This window comes from Canariomyces notabilis (genome assembly GCF_033297395.1).
Source record: "Canariomyces notabilis strain CBS 508.74 unplaced genomic scaffold N656scaffold_1, whole genome shotgun sequence".
In the NCBI taxonomy this organism is placed as follows: Eukaryota; Fungi; Ascomycota; class Sordariomycetes; order Sordariales; family Chaetomiaceae; genus Canariomyces; species Canariomyces notabilis.
The window spans coordinates 1784915-1809598 of record NW_027041823.1 but is presented as its reverse complement, the minus strand read 5'-3'; the positions used below and the strand labels follow the sequence as shown (position 1 = coordinate 1809598).

At 55.6% G+C, this 24684-nt stretch overlaps 10 protein-coding genes across 10 annotated transcripts; 5 read left to right on the top strand and 5 right to left on the bottom strand.

The window, feature by feature from the left end:
* The first annotated feature begins 31 nt into the window (after positions 1-31).
* N656DRAFT_773704 (splicing factor 3B, subunit 5) lies at positions 32-974 on the top strand. Its single transcript, XM_064814114.1, has 3 exons — positions 32-177; positions 233-439; positions 506-974. The coding sequence occupies exons 1-3, from the start codon at positions 175-177 to the stop codon at positions 584-586; spliced, it is 291 nt and encodes a 96-aa protein (XP_064675124.1). The 5' UTR covers positions 32-174; the 3' UTR covers positions 587-974.
* On the bottom strand, positions 675-2352 carry N656DRAFT_773703 (MAGE-domain-containing protein). Its single transcript, XM_064814113.1, has 4 exons — positions 2090-2352; positions 1843-2032; positions 1654-1791; positions 675-1593 (listed from the first exon to the last, which is right to left on the bottom strand). Exons 1-4 carry the CDS (start codon positions 2117-2119, stop codon positions 950-952), a joined length of 1002 nt encoding a protein of 333 aa, XP_064675123.1. The 5' UTR covers positions 2120-2352; the 3' UTR covers positions 675-949.
* Positions 2353-2446: 94 nt separating this feature from the next.
* N656DRAFT_773702 (uncharacterized protein) lies at positions 2447-5530 on the top strand. Its single transcript, XM_064814112.1, has 2 exons — positions 2447-3616; positions 3676-5530. Exons 1-2 carry the CDS (start codon positions 2611-2613, stop codon positions 5415-5417), a joined length of 2748 nt encoding a protein of 915 aa, XP_064675122.1. The 5' UTR covers positions 2447-2610; the 3' UTR covers positions 5418-5530.
* N656DRAFT_773701 (translation elongation factor EF-1 alpha) lies at positions 5490-8134 on the bottom strand. The gene is made up of 8 exons (XM_064814111.1): positions 7993-8134; positions 7891-7918; positions 7814-7827; positions 7723-7750; positions 7587-7649; positions 7173-7311; positions 6036-7108; positions 5490-5979 (listed from the first exon to the last, which is right to left on the bottom strand). Exons 1-8 carry the CDS (start codon positions 7995-7997, stop codon positions 5944-5946), a joined length of 1386 nt encoding a protein of 461 aa, XP_064675121.1. The 5' UTR covers positions 7998-8134; the 3' UTR covers positions 5490-5943.
* A 2060-nt stretch (positions 8135-10194) lies between these two features.
* N656DRAFT_699372 (phosphoserine phosphatase serb) lies at positions 10195-11607 on the bottom strand (the record flags this gene model as incomplete). Its single annotated transcript, XM_064810782.1, has 1 exon — positions 10195-11607. One exon carries the CDS (start codon positions 11605-11607, stop codon positions 10195-10197), a length of 1413 nt encoding a protein of 470 aa, XP_064675120.1.
* Positions 11608-13452: 1845 nt separating this feature from the next.
* On the top strand, positions 13453-14355 carry N656DRAFT_786266 (Phosphoadenosine phosphosulfate reductase thioredoxin; the record flags this gene model as incomplete). The annotated part of the gene is made up of 1 exon (XM_064816506.1): positions 13453-14355. One exon carries the CDS (start codon positions 13453-13455, stop codon positions 14353-14355), a length of 903 nt encoding a protein of 300 aa, XP_064675119.1.
* A 1367-nt stretch (positions 14356-15722) lies between these two features.
* N656DRAFT_699696 (uncharacterized protein) lies at positions 15723-18578 on the top strand (the record flags this gene model as incomplete). Its single annotated transcript, XM_064810806.1, has 6 exons — positions 15723-15828; positions 15888-16231; positions 16288-16727; positions 16785-16926; positions 17536-18039; positions 18105-18578. The coding sequence occupies 6 exons, from the start codon at positions 15723-15725 to the stop codon at positions 18576-18578; spliced, it is 2010 nt and encodes a 669-aa protein (XP_064675118.1).
* Positions 18506-19476, bottom strand: N656DRAFT_773696 (DUF1690-domain-containing protein). Its single transcript, XM_064814110.1, has 3 exons — positions 19360-19476; positions 19229-19286; positions 18506-19149 (listed from the first exon to the last, which is right to left on the bottom strand). The coding sequence occupies exons 1-3, from the start codon at positions 19410-19412 to the stop codon at positions 18763-18765; spliced, it is 498 nt and encodes a 165-aa protein (XP_064675117.1). The 5' UTR covers positions 19413-19476; the 3' UTR covers positions 18506-18762.
* Positions 19477-19841: 365 nt separating this feature from the next.
* Positions 19842-20859, bottom strand: N656DRAFT_46653 (uncharacterized protein). The gene is made up of 2 exons (XM_064809746.1): positions 20851-20859; positions 19842-20788 (listed from the first exon to the last, which is right to left on the bottom strand). Exon 2 carries the CDS (start codon positions 20501-20503, stop codon positions 19958-19960), a length of 546 nt encoding a protein of 181 aa, XP_064675116.1. The 5' UTR covers positions 20504-20788; positions 20851-20859; the 3' UTR covers positions 19842-19957.
* A 2015-nt stretch (positions 20860-22874) lies between these two features.
* Positions 22875-24587, top strand: N656DRAFT_700261 (uncharacterized protein; the record flags this gene model as incomplete). Its single annotated transcript, XM_064810854.1, has 1 exon — positions 22875-24587. The coding sequence occupies one exon, from the start codon at positions 22875-22877 to the stop codon at positions 24585-24587; it is 1713 nt and encodes a 570-aa protein (XP_064675115.1).
* Between the last annotated feature and the right edge of the window lie 97 nt (positions 24588-24684).

Genomic DNA, 24684 nt, shown 5'->3' with positions numbered 1-24684 from the left:
CAGCGCCAAGACACTCTATGGAGCTGTCTCACCTCGGTCAGGGTCTAGCGTGCTCTTGGCTCTTGGCACTTAACGTTACTTCGTACTGTAACGTACTTCAGGAACAAGGCCACCTTCAACCCATCTATCACTGGCCAGCAAACGACGTTTTTCAACTCATAACAAACCCAGAAAATGGTGCGCTTCGGCCTTCCCCCGCAGTTTCACTAGATACTTACCATTGCAAACACAGGCCGACAAGCTTCGCAACCAGCAAGAACTTGAGCGGCTGCAGGCCAAGTACATCGGCACCGGCCATCCCGATACTACGAGCTGGGAGTGGAAGACAAACATCCACCGCGACACGCAGTCAAGCATCGTGGGGCATCCTCCCTTGCTGTCGTATATCGCGCTGGCACAAAACGAGCCGATAGCCAAAGTGCGCACTGAGATGATTCGAGTACGTCCTCAAACATCGCCACCATCTCTCCCTTAAACACCTGCGACAATCACTGACTGCGTTCAGAAAATGATTCAGCCGATGGGGCCACCGCCGCCTCGGGAAGGCGACGAGATATTCCCGACTGGAAGGCAGGATGAAATATGACCTTAGTCAAGGTACGGGGGAAAGCAAGTCCATGGTTTAAAAATCAGGGCATCAGAGCGGACAGGGACAAGCCAAGGTTGGGATTGTGAGCGGGAAGGGGAACCGGGCCGCGGCCACGGTCCCGAAAACCCCGTGGGACATATGGCCCCAAGGCCAGGTTCACTCGATCTGTCGAGTCCATCGACTCCGCTACACACTTGGCTGCTCCATTCAATAGCGCCGAGAGGGAAGGAACGAGGATTGTCAGCCTCAACGAGAAGCGACGCGTGGAGCGTTTGGATGACCCTATCTGTAGTCATAGCACAGAAAGGAATATAACGTGGTCCATAAGGGCCATACCGCCCCTGTCACAGGCGGGTAAATCTACTCATCATCGTCTTCGTCTTCCTCTTCAGCTTCTGCCTGCCTTCTCCTTCCCCTCCGGCGATTGCTCGGCCCAGGATCGCCATCTGGCGGGGCATCCGGCGCTTCCTCAGCACCTTCCCCGAACACCTCCGGTTTCCTCTCCTTCACCTTGAGGCTGACCTGCAGTTTCTTTTCAAGCTCATCGCTGGACCCGCCGTACACATTGCGCACGAAAGCTGCAACTGCCTCCTTGTCAACTTCGATCTTGCCGCGCGGCCCGACGTACCACGTCGTGGCTTCTTCGTCCCCTGCTGTCTTTGACTCGGTCACCCTCACGAGGTACCCCTGCTTGATCATGCGCTGCAGGACCACGTCTGCTTTTTCGCTCGGGGCCGTCTCGTCATTGGGGTTCATGCTCGGCATGTTTTCGGCCAGGTTCAGCCGTGTGAGGTGTCGCCGCAGTCGCGGGTCGCTGAGTCCGCCGCCGCTGAGCGTGATTATGGCGATTATGGTTGTGTAAAGTGCAACGTAGGATGCCTCGCCTTCTGCGGACTGGACTTTGGAGGGCGTAATGATTGCCGGTACCGTGTACTGCTCAGGTAGGACAGAGACAAGGACGTAGCTATTTGAAGTTGTCGCTTGTTGACTCTGCGACTTGGCCGCTGCCAAAGAGGGTTGTGTTAGTGAGCGCGCCGTCTTAGCCCGTTAGAGAAATTTCCTACCTCTTCGTTTTTGCTCCCTGGTCATGAGGCTTCGGTCTTTTATGGGAAGTTCTACCATCTCCATGCCAAATGTTGCGCGTAACTGCTTCTGCGCACGAGCAAACACTTTCTTGAAAGATTTGCCGTTCTCTCCAAGGACTGTACAGTTTTAGCGGCATCCTCTGTGATGGCCGGGGCTGCAGCCTATACCTCTATCTCGGATACCGTCGCGCCTGATGGGCGTACGCGAGAACTCGCAGGCGAGCGCATAGCGCACCAGGCTCTTTACCGTTTGGTTGATTCTTTCCTCTTGTGCGTCGTCCTCCATCGGCGTGTTGCCGTCGTTTTCCACATCGCTATGTGCTTGTCGCATATCCTCATCTTCGTCATCTTGGACAGCCTTGCCATTATCAGTCACGCCAGTCCGCCAAAAGAAAAGACGGCCGGGCCTACCTACCTGTCGTTGCCGCCGCTGTGATACGGGCATGGTGGTTGAAGGCCTTGGGTCAGTGTCGCCTACACAAAAGAGGACCAGCTTCTCGCTGCACACGGTGCGAATGTAGAGCTCCTGCAGAACCCTACTTAATCTATGAGGGGAACCTGGAATTGAAAGAACGGAGATGTGGATGGCAAATATGTCCACCAGAAGAAAGAGCGAGCCTCGTAACTGTAACGTACAATACGTCCCAGGAATGGTAATCGAGTCAATCGACTTTGGTTTCCAGCGCGGGGCGCAACGCGTAAGACCCCTGTCAAGTCGCGTCTGCATGTGCCTCCTTGCCTGCCGGAGGATCTAGTGTAAGCCCAAGCTCCACAGACCCACCCAAAATCTCTCGTCGCAAAGATCCAAAAGTCAAACCCCTGGGGGCGATCCACAGTGATGAACCATCCGCTGTCGTGCTGGATGTGCCATTCCAGACCTCCAGTACTGGCAACTGTTGAACCGCAACTGGTGGTTTGGCAACTCAATTCTTTCCAATGCTCAGGCGCAGAGTGACGGGCAGTGCCAGCTTTGTCTGCCTGAGATGCCGCTTACAACTAGCTGAGACCGCCATGCGGCTTCCGTTTCCCGCTGCTGCTGTTGCCTCCTCACACCGTAGCCACCGACGTCGCTACGGTACCCATGGCACCGATGCCCCGGCCGCGACCGAGGAACTCGACCGGCGCCGAGCCAGCGACCATGGGAACGACGCGCCCAATCCCGAGACGTTCTACAAAGCCTTCCAAGAGCTGGAAGCCGGCGACCACAAGAAGGACAAGGAGGACAAGAAGGCCGTGTTGCCCAAAAGGCCGTTACAGGAAGCAGAAAGCGATGACCACCAGAGAGACTCTGTCTCCGGAAAGTTACGCTTCTCGCAGCAGCGACGTCCATACGAATACAAGTCCCGGGGCCGTATTTTGTCGGCGCGGCAGGAAGGTCTATCCATTGACATCTTGGGCAAGCCTGCCTCTGCAATTGTCCTGACGGAAACACCTCTCAAACGCGAATACCCAAAACTGCCACCTGACGGCAGCCATGTCGAGGTCGATCCGGCTACCCTTCTGCCGGATCAAACCAATGATGCTGCCGCCGAGGTCCTTATCCACGAGCTGAGGCCGGTTGACACATCAGTCCTCATTGAGAAGGACTTCGTTGCACTCAAGGATACTCTTGTCAAGGGCTTTACCGTTGCTCAGTTGCAAAAATACTTTCGCGAATGGCATGCGGTGAAGCGGGTTTTGCCAGAGGAGCCTGCCCCCGACGATAACTCTCATCCCTGGATTCTAGGCGCCCCTGATTGGACGCCAGTATCGGGGAATGGGACGATACGGATCCCAGATTCGAGACTTTATGGCTACGTCTTGCCAGGCATGACTGGAAAAGAGAGGCTCGCGATCCGACTGATGCGCGAATGCTGGGGTTTGTCCTCTTCCCAGGGGCCCGATCAGCAGGATGGCCGTCTCAGCGCCACGATCCGTGAACTTGAGTTCAACCTGTTATTGCGTGCGTGCTGCACATTCTACTACCTACCTTTCCGCGAGCTTACCAGTTTCATGTTACAGGAAATCAGAGACTTCTGGGAACCATAGCAAGAACGTTTCCTGAAGCGGAAATCTCGTTTATCGCAAGCACACACAATCTTGTTGTCAAGGGGCCTAAGCCCACAGCTCAGGCGGTTTTTTACAGAATCAACCAGTTCCTCAAACAAGCCCAAACCGAAGAATTTCCGGTCAGCCTTGTCTCGCCAAACCCGATCGAGCCTGCCATTCTCGATGCGGTCGGAACCCTCACCAACAGCGTGCCCCGCCTCGATCCCTCGGGGGAGAAGATTATGGTCACCTGGATTCAGCTATCAAATCGAGATATATCTTTGGAGAACTATGCCGAGACCGTTTTCCGATTTCTCCGCCATGCGTTTTTCCCAAAGTCGCCGGCGTCTCACTCTTACTCGTTGGAAGTCGTGCCGAATTCCCTCGCCCGCGGCGGCCGGTACCTCGCTGAAATCAACTGTGATCAAAAGTTGCCTTGGGAAGAGCGTTTTAACATGTGGGAGAGATGGGTTGCTTCTCTTCCTCGGTCTGATTCGCCTTCCGGAAGTCTTTTCGAGACTCATTCCTCAGGCGTCGCTTCGGCAGACAGCCTTCCGTTTCCCCTGGATCCAACGCAGGCCATCGTGGAGCCCGGGGAGCGAGTAAGCCACATGCTGGGGTGGTCTTCGGAACCGCAAACGGACACCTCTGCTGTTTTCGGGCACGTCGTCTTCGCCAGCAAGCAACGCCCTTCTGACCCGCCTCTGGAACCTGGAAGCGAGTCACAGCTGGATCTCTCCCGTCCGCGCACCTTCGTTCCGCTCCTCCCGCCCCTCGACACTCTCGACCTCCCCAGTAATCTCCACGAGACGGGTCTCTGGCACTTGACCGCCGTGGTGCGCTTCGCCCCGGATCCCACCATGTCCCCGGACCTCGTCAAGGCCGCGCCAGACCTTGAACTCTACATTGAAATGGACCACAGGGAGATCAAGCGCATCACCCACCTGCGGGCCGTCATGCACACCTCCACGCAGGATCTCCTGTTCCCCGGGTGTCCTGTCGACGCCCGCATCCTGCAGCGTCGCTACTTCACGCTCCCGGGAAGGCATATTGAGCGGTACGCCTCGCCAGTCACCGCCGATTTCATGCCACTGTGCGACCTGAAACCGAAAAACGCGCTCTTCAAAACCCCTCATTATCTTAAGGGCATCAGTCTCCCCCGCCGCCTCCTCCTGCCGAAATACGCAGAACTCTCTTCTCCCACCTTAGAAGACAACACTACGTCCCCCACTATCAACAACAACAACAACAACAATAACAATCGCGCCGGCGTCTCCGAAGACACGGTCACAGTGGACTACCGATTAGCAACCATCGAGGTCCAGCGGCAAGTCGCTGCCGAGTACGAGGGGCTGAAACTACGGTACAGTCACATCATCGCAGGCAAGCGGGGCGGGCTGCGGGCCGAGCTGTCGCTGGAGGCGGCGCATGTCGACCCGGCACACGAGGACGCGGAGCCCAAGGACGCGGCGCCAGACGGCTCATCCTTCTTCTTCCCCTCTGACTCTGAGTCACGCAGCAAACGCGGCGGCGGCCACCACTTCACGTCTCACTTCAAGAACGTTCCCAAGGAGGAAAGGGAGCCCCGCCCGCCTCCGCAGCCCGTGGACGTGCACCACTTCCTCCGGGTCGCGTCCGAGATTGCGAGTGGCGAGGGACGGATCAAGTGGTTCCAGACGTTGATTTCTCAAGACGATGATTCCTGGTCGTTGTAAGCATCATTAGCCGTGTAAAATTATCTGTAGATTATATTATAGAGTTGGACATCTACATTGTCGTCATGTGGTGTTGTATTCGACTTGATTTATTAAGACTGCTGTGATGACACCATCCGCGATGGAGGCTACATGGACAGAGACCAGTGTGGACGAACTGCACTGGATATGTCTATTACAATATCACCAAGCTACAGCATCATTCTCTGACATCCAACATGGACAATAACACTCAAGTGCAACACAGCAGCATTCATTCAGGACGGCCGACTGGGGGAATCATGACCTTCGTGATCACTTCTAAGAGACTCTATTTTGTACTAAGCACATGGCGAGAGAAGTTTTGATGCGCAGAAACCCCGACCATTCCCTCTCAAAGATGTGCCCCATAACAAAACGTTCCGAGTGCTCATGCAAAGTGAAATTCGTTAACGCCGTACCTAGATACGAGGCGCGATCTCTTCGGTGAGCCACACGACCCGGATCTCTGGAAGTGACTTTTTTATTTGCTGCATGAAGAAACCGTTTATTTCTTGGCAGCCTTGGCAGCGGACTTGGTGACCTGTTGCAATTGTTAGGGCCAATGCAAATGACGATAGTAGGAGAACATTGACATACCTTGCCGGAACCGGCGACAGCCTTCTCGACGCTCTTGATGACACCGACAGCGACGGTCTGACGCATGTCACGGACGGCGAAACGACCGAGAGGAGGATAGTCGGTGAACGACTCAACGCACATGGGCTTGGACGGAATCATCTTGACGATGGCAGCATCGCCGGACTTGATGAACTTGGGGTTCTCCTCAACAGCCTTACCGGTACGGCGGTCGATCTTGGTCTTGAGCTCGGCGAACTTGCAAGCGATGTGGGCAGTGTGGCAGTCAAGGACCGGAGCGTAGCCAGCACCAACCTGGCCGGGGTGGTTGAGAACGATGACCTGGGCTTCGAAGGAAGCGGCACCAGCGGGGGGGTCGTTCTTGGAATCACCGGCAACGTTGCCACGGCGGATTTCCTTGACGGAGACGTTCTTCACGTTGAAGCCGACGTTGTCACCCGGGACACCCTCGGCAAGCTGCTCGTGGTGCATCTCGACGGACTTGACTTCAGTGGTGACGTTGGAGGGAGCGAAGGTAACGACCATACCGGGCTTGAGGACACCAGTCTCGATACGGCCGACAGGGACAGTGCCGATACCGCCGATCTTGTACACATCCTGCAGGGGCAGACGGAGGGGCTTGTCGGTGGGGCGCTGAGGAGGCTCGATGTCGTCGATGGCCTCAAGAAGGGTCTTGCCAGTGGACTTGCCCTTCTTGGTCTCCTTCTCCCAGCCCTTGTACCACGGGCAGTTGGTGGAGACCTCAAGCATGTTGTCGCCGTTGAAGCCCGAGATGGGGACGAAGGCAACCTGCTTGGGGTTGTAGCCGACCTTCTTGATGAAGTTGGAGGTCTCCTTGATGATTTCCTCGTAACGGGCCTGAGACCAGTTGGTGGTGTCCATCTTGTTGATGGCGACGATGAGCTGCTTCACACCCAGGGTGTAGGCAAGCAGAGCGTGCTCACGGGTCTGGCCATCCTTGGAGATACCAGCCTCGAACTCACCGGTACCGGCGGCAATGATGAGAATAGCGCAGTCGGCCTGGGAGGTACCAGTAATCATGTTCTTGATGAAGTCACGATGGCCGGGGGCATCTGTGAGGAAGTGCAACCGTCAGCATGAGTGACGTGCAAGGTTCATACCGAAGGTAGAACTTACCGATGACGGTAACATAGTACTTGTTGGTCTCGAACTTCCAGAGCGCGATATCGATGGTGATACCACGCTCACGCTCGGCCTTGAGCTTGTCGAGAACCCACGCATACTTGAAGGAACCCTTGCCGAGCTCAGCAGCTTCCTGTTTCAATCCGTCAGCCCAATTCTTGGCGTGCAAGGGTCTTGCGGCGCGGTTCTCGATGAAGAGAGGGGCGTCGTGCGAAGTGGGTCCGTGCTCGAAAAATTTGCTTATCGCCGGATTTGTGTGCCCCTCCCCCGCTGAGATAAGAGAGGGGTAGCCACAAAGGCAGACTCAAGGGAAAATGGACAGAGACAGGCAGAAAATGATTATGCCGTTGGCAGTCGCTTTGGAGCGCTTTTGGAGATGGGGAAACGGGTATGAATCATGAGACTAACCTTCTCGAACTTCTCAATGGTACGCTTGTCGATACCGCCGCACTTGTAGATCAAGTGACCAGTCTATGTAATTATCAGCTTGCTGTCTGGACGATACCTTTGTCCCGTCGCAGACGAGCACCGATAGGAAGCTTACCGTCGTGGACTTGCCAGAGTCGACGTGGCTGGATCGGTAGGTGTCAGTACTGGTGCACGCAAGCAGAAGAGGTCAACGCAGGTAGACAAACCCGATGACGACGACCTAGATGCAATGTCAGTTCCAGTTCTGCAGTGATGTCGTTCTCAGCGCTCGCTAGATACTTACGTTGATATGGGTCTTGTCAGAGTCCTTGCTGTTTGAAGTCGTTAGCGATGGTTCTAAGGCAAGTCCCAAGACTCTCGCCGAATGTGAGCGTCGGCAACTTACCCCATTTTGACGGTGTTGAGAGTTGTTTTCTGAAGTGAAGATGCTGGCGACTTGCGCTGTAGAAAAGCTGCAGGGGAAAGTTAGAGAAGATGCTCTCTTCGAGATGAAGATGCTGTCGCAATGGTATACGCACTTGAAGTGGCAGGTGATTGCTTGAATCAGGTATGCCGACGAAGGAGGAAAGAGGGAAAGTAGGTCGAAGAGGTGAGGAGGGGTTGTAAGTTTTTATGGCCAGGGTGGGGAGGGGCGAGTGGCTTGGTGGGGTTAAAAGCGCAAGCACAAAAACTTTCGGAAATGTGGGGCAAGCCCTCGAAATTCGTAGTGAAACTTGAAATTTCATGCCGCACCTTGCCGCCGCGCCGTCTCTTCACTGTTTACGGTCCTTCACAGATCCAGGTCACAAGGCCTCTGTTGCACTATTCAATCTCATCTTCCACTGAGGATGACAATGGGAGTGATACACTGAATTTTGAATAGTGATTATCTGCGAAAATTGCGATTCTGCCTATTCCTCGAAGACTATGGAGTACCCTGCTGGTGAAACTGCCCCTCTCAGACACCCTAGCAACCGATTACCCCTCCATTCCCGTCCAAACGTTTGTGTTGTTATCCCCGGTATTAAGGTAGGTATTTAACATGCTAACCGTCAAGTGGGACCATTGGGCTCTTGTTTCCAGCCCAACCACGACGATGCGGCGTATCTGGAAATCCGGTATGCCTTCGGTGTGAGTCAAGCTCCTCTCATTCGCCTCTTGTTCAACAGCGGACTTGGCAAACGCAGTGAGAAGACCGGGGATGAGTTCCTATGGACCCTTCCAATTATGGCGGGGACGATTCACTCTTTGGTTGCCGCTTATTATGGAGGGATGAAAGCGGCTTGAAATGGAACGTGGCAAAGGCTTCTCTCTTCACTTGAGTGTCAAACCTGCGTTGCCCTTTTTCATTCGCTGACTGCCCCTCGTTCGGCGGCATGGATGCATCAATCCGTTTCATGAACGGTCCTAGATGGCCAATTCCAGGTTATCAATATGTCTCTCGAGATCACTACGGTATTAACTTACTAGTCTGCCATCCTATAGATGTCACCCAAGTACGGATACTGCTCTCGAATCTGCATGAGACAAACCACAGTTTCCATAGAATGGGGTTAGGGTTGAGCCGCATCCACTTCCATGAAGTTTTTAGAATCCAGACGACAGCCAAGCTTTCTGCGGGGCCGCCGCCTCCACCGCGCCGGGGAAGCGGGCCCGGTACTGTACAAGTTCGTGGGCGAGGGCTCAAATTTTCCACTCCTCAAGTCTGGGATAGCCAAGCGCAACATCTCCCAACCAATCTCGGCATTCGAACGACGAGCGAGTGGTGACGATTCATCTAGTGAGAGTTTAGGAGAACTATGCTTGAAGCCAGGCTTCGAGAGTCAACTTGGCGTATATCCATGTCACGCGAGCTACCATTGAATGCGACGCTTCCGCGAGCGCTGACGACAAGCTGACCAGATCTACCGAGCCAAAAGCGCAGTCGGAAAAATGCTCGAGTACGGGTCCACATGGAACTGAATGGTGCTGTCCTGGTCAGTGGTGGGTGAAACCCAGAACCCAAACCCCCGGCATGATGGTACTGGGCGGGCCAGGCGAGACGGCAAGTGGAGGAACGTTTTCCGATGGACAGAATCAACTGCCTGCAGCAGTAGCCTCATAGGGCTGGTATGGCATATCGGGTCAAACACTACATCCTCACGTACATACATTAGTACATATCGTCATCCCTAGTCACGATACAGTTCCTTGGTAGATATGAGCGGAGGGCTGTCCGTATCTCTCGCCGGGGAGCAGGCTTTTGGTCAACGCCGAAATCTCTAGGAATAAGCAGCTGCCTCCGCTTCGTGAAGCTCATTACACGGTGTTGTGCTTCAGATTCGAACAGGGACCTCGTAGTAATCACCCCAGTACCAGGCACCTGCTGGATGAGCTTAGCGGAAAACGACGTGTCTAGACTGCACCGACCATCTAAGACCATGCCCTTAGTTACGCAATGCTCCTGATATGCGCAGTTGGCAATGTCATTGTATGTGTGACCGTATACCTCATACATTAAATGCCCAAGATTACATGCCTTTCTAGCCTGTTGATGGCCCTCCTGACGCCCATATGGCTTATTGGAACCACACAGAGAGTAAATAGCTCTCTCTTCTAAAGCATCAAGTCAAGCAATGAGCTGCGAGACCTCCTCCTCCGAAAACCCAAACAGGAACAGCAAGTCCAGCAGGCTGTCCCCATTGAGCCGCGCATCAGCCTCCATCTGCACCCGGGGCTTGGCGTTCCACGCGACGCCCAAGCCAGCGGCGTCCATCATGAGCAGATCATTCGCCCCGTCGCCCACGGCCACAACCTGCTCCAGCGGAATGCCCTCCTTCTCCGCAATCTCCATCAGCAGCTCCCGCTTGCGCTCCTTGCCGACGATCCTTCCCTTCACCTCGCCCGTGAACCGGCCCGTGGCTTCGTCGACAACCACCTCGTTGGCGTGGGCGTAGTCAATCCCCAGCTCGCCCGCCAGCCAGCTGGTAAGGGGCAGGAAGCCTCCAGACAGGACGGCCGTCTTGACGCCGAGCCGCTTGAGGGCGCGGAGGAGTGGACGCACGCCCTTGGTCACCTGCAGCACGGACCGGAGCTCGTGGAAGATGCTGGCGGGCAGGCCGGTGAGCAGCTTGACGCGCTCGCGGAAGGCCGAGTCGAACTCGAGCTCGCCGAGCATGGCGCGGTGCGTGATGTCGGCGACGCGTGCGGCCAGGTCGGGCGGGTCCTTGATGGTGGCCGCGAGAAGGTCGATGACCTCTTGCGTGATGAGGGTGCTGTCCATGTCAAAGACCACCAGACGCGGGTACCGCCGCCAGAGCGTATCGCTCTGCAGCGCCACGTCGACGTTCCACTCGCGCTCGAACCGGTAGATGAGCTCGTGCTTGCGCAGGTCGGCGAGAGAGAGGTAGTCGAGCGACGGCGCCGGGGACACGGTCAGCTCGACCACCAGCGGGTGGCGGTCTTGGCCGCCGTCGAGCTTGAGACAGCGGTGGGCTGAGTTGTAGTCCGTAACGCCCTGTGGGAGCGGGAAAGTGGACAGGAGATGGAGGAAGGACGTGATGCACATGGACGACACGTGGGAGCCATACAGGTGGTCCAGCGGTTCAGGCTCGGCAGCAGGCGGCTCGAGCGGAAAACTGTCGAGGCTGCTGCTGGGGGCCATAGTTGGGGGGATATCAGAGTCCGCAGCTCGGACTGAAGGAGACTGTCCCCCTTGCGGCGAAGGGCCTTTCTGCGGCGAAGGGATCACATTTGAGACCCTAGGAGCAGTTGACCTGTAGAAGAGAGTCGCTACCAGCCTGTCAGTATGCCTTCCCGGCAGCGGCGTGCAGTTTGGATGCGACAGCTCATGGCTCAGCCCGCTCTCGACGATCTTCGGGGGGTTCTCGGGCGAGGGGATCCCTTTGAACGACGAAAACTCGCGAGGCGAGACTGATGCGGCCTGGAGGTCCTCAACAACCGTATCAATTCCGTAGTGATTCTCAGGCTTGTGCGGGGGCCGGTATTGCTGATGTTCCATCAGGTAGGAGCTGCTCCTCATGGAGGAGGTCAAAGACGGCCGGCCAGGCCTGGTACTAGTGGGGCTCGGTTCTGCTTGAGCCATGGTTGCTGGCTTTCAGGGGAAACACGGGAATTGGCAGGAACGACGACAATGTGAGATACAAGTGCCCTTTCCAGAACCCAGAGAGTAAGAGTATCCAAAACCAAATGCCCTCGAGGAAGATTGGTGAAGATTGCTCTCTCTGTGTAGCAACACGGCGGGAGTTTTCTCTGAAAACAGGGCAGGCGTTGAACTTGCAGAACCCCGCCTTGGCCATTCGCGGGGCTAAGGTGGGCCCACTCGATGTCCATGCTGAACTGGGCTACACCGAGGTCACCGAGGTCACCAAGCTACACCTTGTGGCCCCGGGCCATCCCGCCCTCGGTGAGCCGCAGCGAGATATGAATTCTCCGGGTCAAGCTTTTGGACCTTGGCGTTTCCATTGAGTTGGGTCAGGTTGTTGTTCCAACCCCATCTCGAACCGGGATCCCAGTGTTGAACGTTATCTTAGGGATCTTGCTAAATCAGAGACAACAACTCGCCATCTGTTGCAAACCATAGGGTACTTGTACACGTGCGTACCTAATGCTTCATGTCGTGGTTCATCCCGCTCTCGCCCACCGCCTCAAAGACGAAATAAATCACTGATAAGACGTGACGCTAGCTTTCAATCCGTCTGCTCCAGAGACACACGATGCTGTGTTGTTGAGCTACCGCAAAGCCGTCTCCCCGCATGGCAGGCGTGGGTGTTACGAAGTGTCCATGCGTGCTACATTAGTCCCTCCATCCGCTCTTACCTATACGGAGACAGGCCGGCCGCCAGTTAGCGTCAGGTTGTGCCTGAACCTAAGTAAGCCTCCTGCTTGCGACATTTCCAATCGACGTCTGCAACGTGCGATGACGCCTTTCAGTGCATCAATGACAATGGGTTTGTGACATCATGGCAGGGGAAGAAGACTGAAGATCGCAAAGCCCGATGCTGACTAACATTCCCTCTCTTCCCCAAACTGTCGAGAGTTCCAGATCAGGTCGCGGACCCTGATCGAACCACCACAGCAGCAGCCAATGCCGGTGCAGTCTTCAATCCGATCACGCAGGCCGAAGACAAATGGCAATCCCGAAGAGAAACTGTCTCTTCCCCTGGCCCTTGCCACGGGGATGGGAAGAAAGACCCTAGCGAGTAGCAAACCCCCACAGGAAACGGCCAGCAGCGGCCAATCAGAGGGCCTCCAGATGTCGTGATCAGCCTCGTCAAATACACCACCACTCTAACGAAACTTTTCCACACATCGCGCGCTATGCAATAGCCTCCACCACCTGCTGTCATGCTGACCCGGTTTACTTGTGCGAGAACCAATGCCAGTTCGTGCCTACCGTCTGGAAGCCTCCAATATGACCAGGAATAGTAGAACAAAAACATTAGTAATGTGCTTTGCCGTGGATAACTTGCTGCAATAGTTCGCCGTGTTTCCCGGAGTAGCGGATATGGCTTGCCAGACGCTGTGAAAATAGAATCCCGCCAGACCTCCTCCCGGGCCTCCTTAATACCACCGTTCCCCCATCTCTTTCTACCACACTAGGTCTTGTGCACGTTCCCCCGCTATTGTTGCGACTTTTTGATCTCTGGCAACCGTCTGTATTCACTCAACTAGCCGTTGCTGTTGATTTTCGACCATCCATTCCTCAGTCGTCTATAAATCCGAGTCTCAAGTTGCCTCTCAATCCAATTCTCTCTTCGTCCAATTCCATCCTTGTCTAGTTCCGCCTTTGTGGTCTACACCTGCTTCGTCGAAGAGCCATCTCGAACCCCCTTCTCGAAAACCCCTCTCGAAAGCCACTCTCAACATGGCTGACGATCGAACCGAGACATCCTCCCAGGTGTCATCACAAGGTGACCACGGGTCGGTGGATTCCGGGTTCGTCTCTCCGAGCTCGTCAACCGCCCACCTGCCTGCGGTATCCCTCACACCGGCACACCTGAACCACCTCAACAAGCAGCTCGAGTCGATGGACCCAATGGACATTCTCCGCTTCTGCAAGGTCTTCTTCCCCGGCCTCTACCAGTCGACGGCGTTCGGCCTGACGGGCCTCGTCACCATCGACATGCTCTCCAAGATTGACGCCGAGTCGAAGAACCCACAACCCATCGACCTCATCTTCCTCGACACGTTGTACCACTTCCAAGAGACGTATGACCTCGTGGAGCGGGTCAAGGAGCGCTACAACGTTCGCGTGCACGTCTTCAAGCCGGCCGACGTCGAGACAACCCAGGAGTTTGAGAACCTCTACGGCGAGAAGCTGTACGAGAACTCGTCAGAGCTGTACGACTGGATCGCCAAGGTGGAGCCTCTGCAGCGGGCGTATTCCGAGCTGAAGGTGGCGGCCGTGCTCACGGGGCGGCGCCGGTCGCAGGGCGGGCAGCGGGGAGACATCCCCGTTATCGAGCTGGACGAGGAGCGGGGCATCATCAAGATCAACCCGCTGGTCAACTGGTCGTTTGCGCAGGTCAAGGCCTACATTGACGAGCACAAGGTGCCCTACAATGCGCTCCTCGACAAGGGGTACAAGTCGGTCGGCGACTGGCACTCGACGGTCCCCGTCGCCGAGGGCGAGGACGAGCGCGCGGGCCGCTGGAAGGGCCAGGACAAGACCGAGTGCGGCATCCACAACAAGCAGAGCCGCTACGCCAAGTGGCTCGAGCAGACGGCGCGCCAGCAGCGGGGGCAGCAGGAGGTGCCTGCCGCATGAGCTTCAACTGAGCTCTTTTCTTCAAAGGCGCTTCTGCGGAGGAAAATGGATTAGCATTTTGGTTATTGACGATGGTAATGACGGGTTTACTTGGGAGGGGTGTCGTGTTATACGCACTCCGCACGCATGTTCGCGGCGTTCAAGGGCGTTTACGGCATTGTCTTTTCTGGGTCCTCAATGACCACAGCGGGAGGCGGGAGGCGGGCAGCGTTGCTTATCGCATGTTTTCAAAATAGGTAGCATTCCACGCCCGTTGGCACATTGCTGCCGCCAGGCTTTTAATCAGTTAGACAGACAGACAATCAAGGAAGTTTGCAAACGCACGCCCAGGCCTAGAATAGAGTTCGTCCATCAAGGTGACTGGTGACCTAAGGTTGAGAGGTGCGGGGCCTAATTTAGTTGACGCTGGGAGGTGAGGGAGGTCAGACGACCACTCGGGATCTCCAGACGATCTCCGGGTCCTCATTGGTTCGTGACGTGATGGATGCTGTGTTTCCCATGCGGTTCATCAAGCTGCGAGGCTTGTCGCCGCAAGTCACGGTAGATAGGATAAACAGTGGTAGTCTGAATTGGCTGCTGGCAGTGTAGGGTTGCAGACAAACGGACGGTGAAGATGGTGTCTTGACTTATCGATATCCCCGGATTTCTGGGTAGACATGGCGTGGTGGGTCTGACAGGCCCAAGCAGCCAATCAAGATGATGCTTGATTTGGTTCACGATTTTGTCTACGTGCAACTTTTGGAAATGGAGTACGTTTGTTACTGGGTCTAATGCGAACTATAAGGGTTTCAGAAAATGAGGTTTGTCTAAGAATGAAGGTCCTACCTACCGGAAGCACCTTACTACTGATCACCAGGTTCTTGAGAACCTTCCGTGGCATATGGATGGATGCCTTTGACGGCAGTCATGACGGCGCCATGATCTCCGGCCTCTGACACGCTGCGCGTCATGTTGCTCAGGCTAATCGTGTTACACCCAATCTCGACGCTATGATGCATCCTCCCTTGTCGATTCAGTCAGATCTCTCTAGCCTCGGAAAGCACAGCTTCCTCTTTCCGGTAACATCGGATAGATCTGGGGGATCGACACATGGGTTCGAGTCTAGACTTTTCTGCAATGTCGCGAGTCCTTCATTGGACTACGATGCCGTTCCCTTGCCTATCCCCGCTGTCTTGGGTCCCTCATCGGCATATCGTGATCTGGGTCAGGCAAAGGAACAGTTCGCGGCATGGCCAAGGCATGATGTGATCAAGCAGTCGCTTCCTGGCGCTTCCCCTATATCTTCGCCATATGTCCTCCCTCAAACCCCTTAGTCCGTCTACCCTCTGGTTTTTAAGAGAGATTATAGAAGGCTACTTGCGACCACGATGCGTCTCTTGCACTTGTTGCCCTTAGGGCTAGCAACTTGCGTTTCTGCGCAGGCTCTAACCACAGTACTGACTGAAAACAATGCCACATTGAGCACTCTGAGCAGTACGTGTTCCTCTACAGACAACCCATAGAGGCAATGTCCATGCTAACAGCGAAGGAAGCGCTCCTTGCGCTTGTGCCCGATGTTGTACAAACACTATTGGAAGCCCAGAATATCACCATCCTGGCTCCATCAAACACAGCATTTGCCAATCTAATGGCCAGGAACCCGAGGTCGGTCGAACTGATGAGCAATCCCAGGGCCCTTGCAGGGGTTCTGCAATATCATGTCTTGGCTGGGAGGTTATTGTCGAGCGGCTTCATGACGACACCAAAGTTTCCTGCCACTTTACTCATGGCGCCGTTTGCCAACGTCACCGGTGGTCAGAAGGTGGTGCTTGCGATGGTGAATGATACGGCCAGGGTGTTCTCGGGATACAAGCAGATGGCTTCGGTTGTTACCGCGGTATGTGGTGTGAGAGTGCTCGATTAGAGATGAATGCCGAACTGAGGCTTTCCCAGGATGTCCAATTCGACGGCGGCAACGTCGTGCACGTCATCGATACGGTTCTCACCGTCCCCGCAACGCCGGCACAAACGGCCATCAACACGGGGCTTACATCACTGGCTGGGGCCTTGACAAACGCCGGCCTAGTCGGTCCGGTCAACTCGCTCACCGACGCTACCATCTTTGCACCATCCAACGACGCCTTCGAGGCCATCGGTTCTGCGCTGGGGGTGATATCTCCGCAAGACCTTGCCAGTATCCTTGGATACCATGTCGTGGCGCAGCAAGTCCGGTTCAGCACCGACTTGCTGAGCGCGGACCAGATGACGCTCTCTACCTTGCAGGGACAAAACATCACGGTCCGCAGGGACGGTGGGCAGTTGTTTGTCAACTCGGCAAGAGTGCTGATTGCGGATATCTTGACCACCAACGGAGTGGTGCATGTCCTGGACAAGTGAGCCTCGTGTCAGCTGGGTGCAGCTTCCAGGGATCAAATACTTACTTTGCCCAGCGTTCTCAATCCCTCGAATACAACCGTCGTCCCGGACTCGGCTGCTGCCACACAAGCTCCGGCGTTCGCTGGTGTGTCCTCGGTGACAGAATCGCCGTTCACTTCGGGCATCACGCCTACGGCGACATTTGTTCCCGCTTCGGTGCCCTTGAATGGAGGTGCCGGCGCCCTTGCTGCTGTGCCCACCGCGGCACTTGTTCTTGCCGGCGGTGCGGCGGTGTTGGCTGCTAATCTCTAGTTTGCATGTATTTTGTGTGTCAGAACATGCATGATCATTCCCGTTTTTCTGCTCTTCAATTTTAGTGTTTGTAACGGTCTTGTTCAGAACCATATACCCTACTTTAGCATAGCAAATAATACCACTTACAGAGGTTTGCTTTCTCCAAGCGGTCTATCCGTATTTGCCTCGTAGAATTAGAATGGCCCAAGAGCCAACGATGATTCGATAGTATCCGCCAGGATAGGGGTTTACTTGACGTCCAGCAGGGGACCATAACACTGATTAGAGATCGCGAATGTCCTCCAATGCTTACAATTCAGGGGTTAGAGAAAAAGGGGCTCGTCCCCGTCGTGACATGCACGTGACCTAACCAACAATCCACTCATCCAATGACTCGTCCTCTGCAACCTACCTACGTAACCTCAAGCATTTAACAACCCAAACAAATCACCCACATGCTAGTATACTACTAGTCTTCCAGTTCACACCATGAAAATCACCGACCCGGCCGACCCGTCACCCACCAGCCAGTTTGCCCGGCGCAAACAAAAGATCCTCTCGGACCTGGCCGTGCCCGAGGACCGGTACAGCGACGCCTCACCCAAGGGTACCGTCGACGCTGGCATCCGGTCGCTGATTGACGCTATCAATGCCCGTGCGGGTCTGGTCACGACCAGCAGCTGTGCTGGCCGCGTCTCTGTGTACCTTGAAGGGGGTAAGGGGAAACGACGGACTGCTCCTCCCGTGCTCGGTCATCAGCCGGGTGTCGGTGGTGAGGGGGAGGATGGGGATGGCAATAGGAATGAAGCGACGGTGCCGGCGTCTGTGCAGGGGACTGGTGCTTCGGCCGGGGGGAAAGGCGGCGGGGAGTGGCTGTTTGTTTCCCACGATCCGGTGTCTATTGAGTCTTTGGAAAAGGAAGGGGGTTTAGGCGCTGTGCTGGGTCTGGAGTTGGAAACGGAGGTTGGTCCCGGTGCCCTGACCGGCCGGACTGAAGAGCCAGCGAGGTTGATTCACTTCAAGTTTGAACCGATGGTATCTTGCGGTTTCTCTATCTATGCCTTTCAATCCGGAGCGCCAAACTAACCAATGTTTTCAAGATCCTGCATATCTTGACCGCCTCGCTTGAACATGCCCAGCTGGTCATTCAAGCGGGCATGGAGGCGGGCTTCCGCGAGACCGGAGCCGTCAGCCTGCTCAAGCGGCAGCCAGACGAGGAAGCAACGCCCATGGTGGCTGTGCGCTGCATGGGCCTGGCCTTTGAGTCGCTTATTGGGATGGAGGTGGACGGCCTTCGTCGGTCTATCGTCTCGCCGGAGTATCTCAGAATGCTCCTCAAGATAGCAAACGAACGGTTTGTCGAGAACCAAAAGAGGATTTCCAGGTTTAGTGCGGCCCTGGAGGACGCTTTCGCCACGCCCAAGGGGAAAGAGAACTGGGAGGATGCGCAAGCAAGGAGAGAACGTAAGAGGCAAGAGGGCCTCCGGCAGAAAGACGAACTCGGAAAAGAAAAGAGACAGCCTGTAGATGAGCCTAGCCTAGACCTCATTCTACAACAACCAGACGTTCTCTAGCACACAACCTGCTTGCTTGTAAATGCCATGGTCACCCATGCTCGCCGGCTTTTGCTTGTCTATAACACGCGGAAGCCACATTAGCCTCACGGCCAAGCTCTTTTGGTATACAAGTAATACAAAGACGGCCCGGTTGAACCAATCCACCACCGCCAGCAATCCCAATCATTCCAAACCCCATAACCTAGCTGATAACCTTATCAACCCACCCCTTTTCCATTCTCCTGACCTCCTCCTTGAAAGCCTCGACCTCGCGCCAGCAGTCGAGCGGCCGCCGGTCGTTCTCGCGCAGGCACCGCACCACCTCGTTGCGCGCCTTGTCCACGCCCTCGGGCACCTCGCGCACCCTCCTGCGCTCCTCCAGCTTGACGCGTAGGTCCTCGACCGCCTTAGCGACGGCGTGTCTGCTGGGGGCCTCGCCTCCCTGCTGTAGCTCGGTAGACGGCTCGTCCGAGAGTTTTTGTCGCGCCTCTCGCAGGGCGTCAGCCTCTTGGGCGCGGAGGCGCTTCAGCTCGGCGCCTACACGCTCCTGGATCGCGAGCTCGAGGGATTGCAGGCGGGATACGTCGGTCTGTGTGGTAATTATTTGTGTTGGTTAATCGTTGCGAGTATTGGATTGGGTGGAAAGGGGGCGGCGGGCAATCCCTGACCTCATTGCTAGTCTCGAGTATCTCAGCAAGGTCTCGTGATACCCCGGGTTGGGTGGGCCTGGAGAAGTGTCAGTTGGTCGAGTCATCAGCTGCTCGGCACCGCGAGAGCTTGGTTGAGAGTTATGGCGTACCCCTTCCACACATGCGGCGCAGGGTTCGAGGGCTTGGACGAGCTCGAACCCATGATTCGGAGATGGGAGATGGGAGCCGAGAAAACAGATACGGATGTGAATTGGCGCCGGTGAGTGTGGTGACGGCAATTCCGTGTGACTGTCGCCGTCCTCGCACGAGCTCTCGGTCGATTGTCACTTGTCGCTGAAGTGAAGCTTTCCCGAAATGCTTGGCATCTTGCTTCAAGTTTCTGGTTCCTGGAAATTTCCGTCCAATGACGAGATTACAGTGCCCATAGGTACCACATAACACTGTGTCTCCATTTGAACCTGAAGCCCGAGTGACAGACGCCCGGGCCCTATCAACTCGATCAACGTTGAACATCATGTCCAAAGGAGCCAGATCTTTTTGCACATTTCACTCAGCGTTGTGCAGCACCTCCAGTTGGATCTGCACAACATTCGCAGGTGTATGCTTAACATCAATTCTTTGACATCTCGACTCCATGCTCGTGGACCCGCTGTTCCTGAAGCCTTGTCCACGAGATGACTTTGCCAACGGAGCTGTTGGTCGGCCTTGCTCTCCTGAGTCCCCTTCTCAAGTACAAATACGAGATGCCTATCCGAGCTCGAGTTGGCTCCTCCAACGAAACGAAACGCCAAGCGAGTAAGTTATGTAGGTACTGCTTGTTCCTCTCCCTTGCGGGCATCTCACCATTGCGACAACCCTGTCCTTGTCTCGCTTAACTTTTACATATTCCCCTGCGGGCAAGCGTGGAGCAGTTCGCCTCGGCTTCATACACTTGGAATAGGATATCATCTCCGTTGACGACAGCACGGACTTCACAACGTCCTCGTGCTCCCCTGGCCATAATTGCATTCGACTGCTTAGGTAGTTCCGGAGGATCGGGACCTCGACTCCAAGGAAGAACCAATATCGTCCCGTACGTGTGTATCGGGTATTCGCAGAGTTCAAGAACATAGGAGGCTGTTGATAGCCTAGCAAGGCATCTCCTGGACATCTTCTGGCCAGTTGTCTCCAGTAGCATGGTTGACGACCTCGAATAAGTCCATATAGTACAAAGGTAGTGTTTCTTTCATCAAAAACGTGGGCCAAGAGCCGACCTGACCACATCTCGGAATCCAATGCAACGAACCAATCCATCTTTGGCCTGGTCTAGGGCCCGCGGCTAGATCCGCAGCCAGGGCTAGAGCCCCTCTCATCTCGCCAGCGACGGCCCCCCACGGAATCCCTATGATATCGATCGATTTTTATCTAGCCGATCACGATTGCACCATGTATTGCGGCACGGATAGGATCATAGACGTCAAGTATGGTGTCGTGTAGTGCACGGGCAGTACAGTGAATTTAAATAGAGTACTTTTGTATGCACTATGTTGACGTAGTGTATGGTGAAGGCCATGGACACAACGGGATTGTCCCCTCGGGCTGTATCACTCAATAAGATTTGGCCTGAAACTCCAAGTGGAGCTCGTAGATCATCTCGCTACCTACACGTGGAGTCCGTAAAAAGCTTCTTCCTGGTGTCGGCCCGTCACGGTGGGATAAGCCGGGGTCGAAATCGAATGCAGTGGAAGTCGTCGGTTGGTGGCTGGATGCTCTTGGCGAAGATTGCTCGTATGGTGACCGGAATAAGAGAGTTTGAACACACCACAAACGTGGGAGCATGAAGACGAGGAATCACAAGCCATTCAACGCCTGGATTTATGTTGTTTAAGTTGTAAGCTCTGCTCGGCTCGACGGGCTCACCGAGCTGTCGGCTTGGGCGTTCGGCGTTCGTTGGAGGGGCAAACATGGTTGGGTGGCGCAAACAGGCCGCTGCGGGGCGGTGTGCACCGTGCTGGGCAGGGGCAGTGCTGAACAGGTGCCAAGAAACGCCTTGGAAAACATTGGTCCAATCAAAATCGGGCGCCCCATCAGCTGCAAGGGGTTCTGAATCCGTCATCCAAAGTCCCAACGGCTTTCACCCTATGATTTCGCTTGCTCGAGTGAGGCCACATGCTTGGTCCCCTGAACACAGCTTTTCCACTTTCCCCGAGTCTCCCGCAAAATGCGAAAACCACACGATAAACCAGACCATCGGGCGCACCACTGGTCGGACTTGGCAGGCCAGATCAAGGTCCACCGGCACCCATGCATCGCTAGTCGAGTTTTCTTTGACAGGCTGGATTCGGTGTAAGCTAGACCCGCCGGTGCGGTTGGATGACGATGGCTGGTGCCGTGCCGCAAGGGATACAATTGCACGTTCAGGGGGGAAAGGGACATGCGAGGATGGCTTGCTGCGGAGGGATCCGAAAGTGCCCACGATGGTTTCTTTTCCACTCGCTCTCTCTTAAATGCCTGGTCGGCCTGTTTACATCACGAAGTGCACCCCCCCTTCTGCACGTCTTTTGACCTCCGCCCCAATCAGTCTCTCTCTTCCAAGTTGGGACCGTCTGGCCCGGTCTGCTTGTTCAGTCCTTCGACGACGGTCGGTCTGGATCGGCCCGTAAATATTGGTTGCTGTGTTCAAGTGTGTTCGAGGATCGAAAGCGGAGAAACCTCAGATCAGCATTTCGCATATCTCATCTCATCTTCACGCGCACTTGACTTCACTCCGTGTTTTCAATTACTCAAACTCACCGCTAAGACAACCGACCCTCATCATCGCCCTCGTTGCGACTTGAATCACTCAACACGGTCTGGGAGAGCAGTCTCGTTCCTCGGTTCGCCGAAGCACACGTTCTTTTCACGTCAATATTTGAGGGAAGTTGTGACTCTCGATCATTTGGAACCACGCACAAGACCTGGCTGGTGCGGTTCATTCTGTCAAAGCCATTGTTCCCACGCGCTGTTGGCCCTCTCCTTCGCACTTCAATTCTACGGTCTTCCGTGGCCGGTCTCTTACGTCGGTCAAACCTGGCTTGCGCCGGACAACAAGACAGGTCGGCTCTCTGGCGCCACACAAGGTCGACAGCCCAGCTATTCCGGTGTTATCATCCCGGCTAAGTCTCCGTGTTCGCGCTCTCGGCATTGGAAGAGGCTGTGCGGACTGTCACCGGTTGGATTGCGTCTATTCGTTGGTCCGCATCACGAGAGAACAATCCGGATCCGCTTTGTTTTGCTATTCATTGTTCAGCAACAATTAGGATGTTCATTTCCGTCGGTTTTCCACAATAAGCCAGGCTGCCCGGCGCGACTTTGGATTTTGCCGCCGACCCTTTAAAAAGCACATCTTTGCGACTGAAGGGAAATTTGCGCTTTCACTCAAGTGATCGAACTATCCACTGGACTTCTGTCAACCGCCGCAGGATATCGTTGGATTCTGCAGCCATCACAACTCTCTCAGCCCTCCTGCTTCATCATGGACAACCCACGGCATGGGCTACCAAGCCCCGAGACAACCATTTCCAACACGCTGTTACACCTTCGAGATGCAGTCACAACAGCAACAGCGACACAAGCGGCAGCAACCCCAAATCCCACCATTGCCCCGTACAACACGGGTCTCAATGGCGTCAACCAGCCGAATAACATGTTGTTTACCTACGTCTTGTGGTGGAGTTTGGGCATTGTTGGGCTGTTGATGCTGGTGATCAGGATAGTTCAATTGGGCTGGACTCAGCTCCGACTTCTCAACGCGATGTCCCTGCCGGCGGACAAACAGGGGTACTGGAAATTGAAGCAATGGCACCGGATGCCAGGGCTGAAGCAATCTCTCCTTTACGCCCCGTTGTGGAAGAAGCGTCATAACCGCGAGATACGTCTTTCGAGCGCCATGAACATGGGAACGCTCCCTTCCAGATTTCATGCTCTTCTCCTCTTCGGTTACCTTGGCAGCAACCTGGCATACATGTTCATCCTTGACTGGAAGAACGAAAACAAGTATGCGCTCTGCGCCGAGATCCGCGGTCGTTCAGGGACCCTCTCGCTTGTGAGCATGATTCCGCTCATCATCTTTGCTGGCCGGAACAACCCCTTGATCTGGCTGCTCAACGTCAGCTTCGACACGTACAATCTGTTGCACCGTTGGATGGGCCGCGTCGTCGTCATCGAGGTCATTATCCACCTCATCGCCTGGGCCATCGTTCAAGTGGCGGATAACGGGTGGGCGGGCGTGAGCCATAAGATTCTTCACGACCCATTCATTACCTCCGGCACTGTCGGCGTGGCTGCCATGACCATCCTGCTGGTGGGGGCATTCTCCCCTGTGCGCCATGCCTTCTACGAGACGTTTCTCAACACGCACATCATCCTGGCCCTAATTGCCTTTGTCTGCACCTGGGTGCACTGCGTAACAGCAACGGTGGAGGGCGGTCTTCCGCAGACGCCCTGGATCCTGGCCATTATGATCCTCTGGCTTGCCGAGCGAACGGCGCGGTTGTTCCGTTTGGCTTACGCCAACTGGTCCTCCCGCGGCTTCACCGAAGCCTTGGTGGAGCCCATGCCGGGCGAGGCCTGCCGCGTGACGATGCACCTTCCGCGCTTCGTCAACATCAAGCCGGGACAGCACGCCTATCTCCGTTTCGGCGGGGTCAACTGCTGGGAGAACCATCCCTTTTCCATCGCATGGTACGAGCACTCTCACCAGGAGAAAACTCTCCCCGTCAGCGAGAAGGACGTCAAGGGGTTCCTAAGACCCGTCACCACCTCCGTCTCCTTCATCATCGGCGCCCACACGGGCTTCACCCGCAAGCTCTACAACCAGGCCGTCCGGGCCGGACACCGCGGCATCATGATGCGGGCCGCCTTCGAAGGGCCGTACGCGGGCCACCACAGCATGGACAGCTACGGCCACGTGGTGCTCTTCGCGGGCGCCACGGGCATTACGCACCAGCTCAGCTACCTCCGGCACCTGATCCAGGGGTACAACGACGGGACTGCGGCGACGCGGCGCGTCACGCTCGTGTGGATTGTGCGCGACTACGAGGTTCTCGAGTGGGCGCGGCCCTGGATGGACCAGATCCTGCGCATGCCCAACCGCAAGGAGGTGCTGCAGATCCGGCTGTTTGTGACGAGGCCCAAGGCCGCCAGCCAGGTCGTGTCCGCCTCCACCACGGTTCAGATGTTCCCCGGCCGGCCCAACATCCCCATGCTCCTTGCCAAAGAGGTCTACGAGCAAAAGGGCGCCATGTGCGTCTCGGTCTGCGGGCCGGGCGGCTTGGCGGATGACGTCAGGGACGCGGTCAGGAAGGTGCAGGAGGAGAGGACTGTTGTGGATTTTGTCGAGGAGAGCTTTACTTGGTGAGAGGTCGGGGTCGAACCGATGTCGCCCGTGACTTGGACCGACGGACGTACCAAGGGACGTACCGGCTTCTTGACTGCAGCCCCCGCTGCCTTCATGC